At 47.0% G+C, this 6,000-nt stretch overlaps 1 protein-coding gene across 2 annotated transcripts in view; it reads left to right on the top strand.

The window, feature by feature from the left end:
• The window catches only part of otud7a (OTU deubiquitinase 7A), a 37,183-nt gene extending 31,448 nt beyond the window's left edge, over positions 1-5,735 (top strand). For both annotated transcript variants that reach the window (XM_086029398.1, XM_086029399.1), the window contains exons 12-13: positions 1,455-1,539; positions 2,711-5,735. In XM_086029398.1, coding sequence (XP_085885524.1) covers positions 1,455-1,539; positions 2,711-4,270 — 1,645 coding nt within the window. In that variant the 3' untranslated portion in view covers positions 4,271-5,735. The remainder of the gene's footprint in view (positions 1-1,454; positions 1,540-2,710) is intronic.
• Positions 5,736-6,000: the final 265 nt, after the last annotated feature.

A 6,000-nucleotide genomic window follows, 5' to 3' on the forward strand; every position in this document is an offset into this window, starting at 1 on the left:
CAGAGGCTTTCCCAGGGACGGGCCTCGCTGAAGCGGCAACACCCGCTCTGATTTAGGAAGGAGTTTATGTAAGGGTTTGTGTTTCACATTCCAGCCAGTCAGGGGGTTAAGTTTATCCTCCAAAATGCGGCAATATGGGAACCATGCAGACAGCAGGTCACCCTCTCATTTGTTTGGATGCCTCAACAGTTTTCCCACAATTGTGAGCTTTAGCCATCGCAGTCAAGACTGAACTCTTGGCTTTGTCTTAACTTCAGTGCGTCAAAAAAGTCAAGAAACAAAACCTCAGCGATAATAATTATTTGAGGTGACTACGGGTGTATATTCTTCTCTTTTTGCATCTTTCTTTGCTGAACGTCCCTTTTTGAGCATAGCCCTTCCTTTGGAAATGTGGATATTCTGCAGTCAACACTTTTTTGCGGGGAGAGGGACTTGAGAGGCATAATCCACCCTCCACCCACGCAAATTGTCCGATTTCGAGTTGTCTGACCTCTGGGGGCATTTGACTTTAAAGGTTGAACTACGTATGCATTTGATTGATTTGAAGTCTTAAAAGCTCGTTTGCGCCAAGATCCTGCAACAGTGGCGCATCCAAGCCGTAATAGAAGAGCCAGCATTTCAAATGCGAAAGTCAAACTCAGCAAGATGGGAAATTACCACAACTATGCGCGCTTTCACACACTGACACTGCATTCCACAATCAGATCATTAGATATATGAGACCGTCGACGCAACATCTGGTGTGACAAATGAAATACTGACTAAACAGCTATTATTTTCAACACAACAGGGTGTGAGAAGTGAGTGTCAATTTGTCAAACTTCACGCTTAAAAGGGAAATCAACCCAAGCATATTTTTTTTCAAGAATATGTTCCCAGCAGGGCCACTAGTTGAAACACGGCATTCGGATTAATATTGCGGTTGTGGAATATGAGTTTTGAGTAGCAAAATACACCCGTTTTTAGCCATCTCACAGGGTGGCCATTTTGTAATATCTGCCAACTGAAAATGACATCACAACTACTCAGGGCTCAGGTTACGACCAATCACGGCTCAGTTTCAGAGAGCAGGTCAGCCGTGATTGGTCGTTACCTGAGCCCTTAGTAGTTGCGATGTCATTTTCAGTCGACAGAAGTGACAAAATGGCCGCCCCCAGAAATGGCTAAAAGCCAGTGGATTAACTCTTAATCCACAAATGCAATATTGACGAGAATGCCTTGTTTCAACTAGTGGGCTTCCATAGAACATATTCTTGAAAAAAATGTGTTTGGGTTGACTTTCGCTTTAGGTCCCACAAAATCCGGCATTCCCTTAAGCACTTGGCGTCGTCACAGCTTTGTTACCTCTGAAGCAGGAAAAGTGTCGGTTGACTTTCCCCATTCTGCGTCAGTGTTGTTCATACAGAAGCGTGACATGACTACTAATGCCTAACGTCATACATGTTCTGCTGCAGCCTCATCTTGTCACTGGAGGCCAAACTGAACCTGTTGCACAACTACATGAATGTAACATGGATCCGAATTCCATCCGAAACAAGGGTATGTTCTTTTTGGACGGCTTAGTTTTCTCCGTCAAAGCAGAAGTAGCTCTAGAGCAGTGTTTCCCAACCTTTACCGGACCGGCATTTCATACATGTTTCATATACTTTATATATATAGTGTGTGTATATTTATATATGTATACTAAAATTATGACGATCTCATCCCAATTTACTCACAATTGTGCTTAATCAGTCAAATCTGGGCCTGTTTAGTTGAACACCAATCAATGTTTCTGTTGTACAAATGGCAAAAGATGGATACACAGGTTAGTTTTACCTTCTGCGCTCTAACGGAATAGCATTTAATTGTTGTGCCTGGCATAAATGAACACAGATATAGCATTCATAGTAAATTATTAGGGGTATGCATATCCAATAAAAGACGATTTGATACGTACAGTATCTCAATACGTGTGGTGCGATAAGATTCAAGGATGGGTCTTTTTAAAGTGGAACGATTCGCTTTGATTCAGCAGTATTAGGATTTGATTTGGTGTGGAACAGCTCAATTTGAGAAGGTATGATACAATCAGTTTCTTGTCATTTTCCAGTATGAATGAACTTGTCTGTTTTGCAAATGCGGCATTTCCTTCAATGCGAATATATATTTTTATCACACATCATATATTTAATATTAATATTTAAAATTAGAGACGGACCGGCCTACAGACTGGCACTATTTTTCCCCCCCGGAAAAAAAAAAAGAATGAGGGTACACACGCTGCAGACGGATGACTAATAACGCACACTCCATTTTTAGTCAAATTCCCAGCTCTGTATATACGCGTATATTAGGGTTGTGAATTTCTCCAGTAAATTACAACTCAAAACCTTGATACATGCGGTTCGATACGATTTGAGGATTGTACATTAGAAAGTGGAACGATTCGATTCGATGCACTCACATCTCTTAAATGAAAGGGAGTTTTCCAATTCAAATCGTTTTATTGTTCCAGCCTTATAAGTATTACTTTTCGAACCAGTAAAGTGAAGTGCAGCACACCTGAAGAGCTTTCATGCTGCAGTGGTTGGGAATTACTGCTCTAGAGAAACTTAACTCCATGTGCCGTTGATGTTGCTCGGTTCAGTGAATTATTATGAAAATGTCACTGAGGCATCGGCGCTTCAACAATGTTCTTTTTTTTTTTCTTCACCGTTGTGCAATATAGGCTCCCCTGGCTCAGCCTGAGTCTCCGACTGCTTCTGCAGGTGAGGACGTGCAGTCGCTGGCTGAGTCCATTGACTCCGACCGCGAGTCTGTCGGTAGCAACTCCAACGTCAACACGGGCAAGACCGGCAAGGATAAGGACAAAGAGAAGCAGCAGCATCGCAAAGACAAAGACAAGAGCCGGGCCGATTCTGTAGCCAACAAGTTAGGCAGCTTCAGCAAGACGCTGGGAATCAAGCTGAAGAAAAACATGGGGGGCCTTGGGGGTCTAGTGCACGGGAAAATGAACAAATCGAACTCCGGCTCAGGTCGAAGCGGGGAGAACGGAGCGGAAAAGACAAAAAAGAAAGACGCTAAGACAAGCAAAGGGACTAAAGATGAGTCGGGCCACTCGGCCAGCTCCACTTCCTCCGAGAAGGCCACAAGCCCCTCCCCTACAGATAGAGACAAACCCTCCAGCTCCTCCCCCACCGACAGAACGGACAGCGCGGGAAGGGCCTCGGCTGACAAGAGCCTGGACAGCTGGAAATACAGCACGGACGTCAAGCTCAGCCTCAACATCCTGCGGGCCGCCATGCAGGGCGAGCGCAAGTTCATCTTCGCGGGCCTCCTCCTCACCAGCCACCGACACCAGTTCCACGAGGAGATGATCAGCTACTACCTGACCAACGCTCAGGAGCGTTTCAGCCAGGAGCAGGAGCAGAAGAGGAAAGAAGCCGAAAAGAAGCCCCCGGCCGCCGGCGACGTGACCGCCAAGAAGGCGGAAAACGAGAGCGTCTTCCAGAGGGAGAGGTCGGACAGCTCGCCCCCCGAGAGCTGCTCTCCTGTCCTGCCGCACCGCGCCTACACCCCGCAGCCCCCCGTGGCGCTCAAGGTGCAAGGCAGGAACAGCCCCGTCCCCGCAGCCCCTTACGTCCCCTTCCCGCTCCCTCCCCTCACCCCGCCCGCCTCCTCCCACCACGTCCCCCACCCCGCCCCTGCGCCTTACTCCTCCCCCAGTTTTGGTGCTAAGCGAATTGGGCCCGTTCCCGTGTCGGCCCACTACAGCCATACCCCTCCCATCCAGAGGCACAGCGTGATTCACCTCCAAGATGTCAACATGCAGTCCCCCGTCTTACGAGAACCCTATAAGCCCGTGCCCTTGGTGGGCACCCTCAAGACGTGCGCCACCTACCCGCAGCAGAACCGCACGCTATCGTCGCAGAGCTACAGCCCGGCTCGCCTGTCGGGCGTGCGTACCGCCAGCACCCTGGAAACGCTGGCGTACAACATGCCCGGGGAACACAAGTCCCACACGTACACCAACGGATTCAACGCGGGAGACATTCAAGACTGCCTGGAGTTCGCCGACGACGACAACCCGTCCCACGCCTGGCTCAACCAAGACAAAACCAAAGGGCGCGGCTCCGGAAGCCCTTTGTACTGCTTTCAGCAGCGCCGCTGCAAGAGGGACAACTGCTCCTTCTACGGCAGGCCCGAAACGGACCACTACTGCTCCTACTGCTACAGGGAGGAGCTCAAGCGCAGGGAGAGGGAGAGCAAAGCGCAGAGGCCCGCATAGCCATGGCCACCAAGGGAACGACGCTACCTGCACTTTGCATCCATGACAACACCATGGAGTATGCTCTTGTATTCCCGCCCCCTTCCCTTGTTAGTCAAGACGAGGGAAGCAGAACTCGAAACGGTGAGCAGCTTTGGCCAGATGTTTTTGTGCTTTTTTTTTTTCTTTTTTCTTTTTTCAATTGAGTCTTTTACTTGTTTTAGAGTAAAAGTCGCTCTTTGCGATGTTGCAAAGACGAAGCTCCTTATTTTTCATTGTCGAAAAAAATTTCAATCTCATGTTGGCGGGAGCATTTTAGCGAAGCAGTTTGAATGCAATACCTCTGCTTGGTTGCTCATATTCTCTCTGGAAGATTTGTTTTGCAATCAAAAGAACGTCAAGGGGAGATTGGTATTAGCCTCGGAAGCAATAAATTGGTCACCTCCTGCTACACCCTCCCCCAATTTTGTCTATGCACCGATAATATATAAATACTGTAGGTTAACTGTTTCTTGTAAATTGTCAGAGATCGTCACATCGTGCTCCCGGGAGCAAATTTCAACGACAGGATTTCAAACGTACACGCAATATAGCTTAATATTGGATTAGCTTCGTTGAGTGGACCTTAGTTCTGCGAAGGATTCACGACACGATGGGTCAAAAGTGGCTTTTTTTTTTTTCTTTTCTTTTTTTTTTTTTTTTAAAGTAATTTCCTGTGCCAAACACTGAACAATGGCGCGCTCCTCAAATATGCAGTGTTCACGGTGTGTCCCTCTGAGCTGCCTGTCTAATACTCCTAATTGGTAAGTGTCTTAGATGAGAAGAATCGTGGGTAGTACGAGCAAGAGCCGATGCGTTTTTGTCTGAAGTGTGATTACGTGTCCGCCCCTGTAGGCCCGCCCACCCGTCTGTCTCACGCGCAATCACGGCGTGCAGTCATGCTTTCTGTCACTCCGTGGTGACTGGTCCCGCGTGACTGTGCGTCCTTCGTCCACATGTAGAGGCCGTTTCAAGAAGCACCTGCTGCTATAAGAGCACCTCAAGCCTTTGTGATCATCAGTGCTTTAACCAATCAAGTGGGTTTGGGGGAGGAGGGGCAAAAAAGACAACAACAACAACAAAAAAACAGGAACAACCCAGTCCTCCAAGTGCTTTCTGCTCATTGAACATGACGACTGTAAAGAAGCCGTGTTTGTGTTGCCGTTTGTTCTGGTGATGCTGTTTGCCCAATAATGTACCATGCTGTCCTTAACAAAAGTGTGTCCTGGCCAAGGATGTCCACTGCTGTTCGCTTCTGTCTCTCCTGTCCACTCTGCGGTGTCGCTCCTCCTCTTGGTTTCTACGTGACCCCCTTCATGGACTCCCACCATGTTAGGACTGTATATGATTTTGTATTCCTTTAAGACTTTTACACTACTTTAAATTATTGATTTGCACATTAGGTACAGATGTATATACGAACAAAATAATAGTTTATTGTTACAAACATCATGTGTCTGTGTGATTATTTTCATGGAGAGATTGATTAAGTGTGTTTGTTTTGGAGTAATAAGGATCGGGCCCCGCCGTAAATAGTGAAAAAAAACGTAATAGTAATTCGTGCGCCCTAGAAATATTTAGAATTGCATATATTAATTGTTCGAACCACAAATATACCACAAACAATGTCTATAAAGAGACTGTCACTTCATTCCATCCCTCCATTCACCCATCTCTGAACATTCCTGCTCTCTAAGCACCAACTTCGTCCA

Source organism: Filicampus tigris, chromosome 4 (genome assembly GCF_054856515.1).
Source record: "Filicampus tigris isolate MCC_2025a chromosome 4, RoL_Ftig_1.0, whole genome shotgun sequence".
Classification (NCBI taxonomy): domain Eukaryota; kingdom Metazoa; phylum Chordata; class Actinopteri; order Syngnathiformes; family Syngnathidae; genus Filicampus; species Filicampus tigris.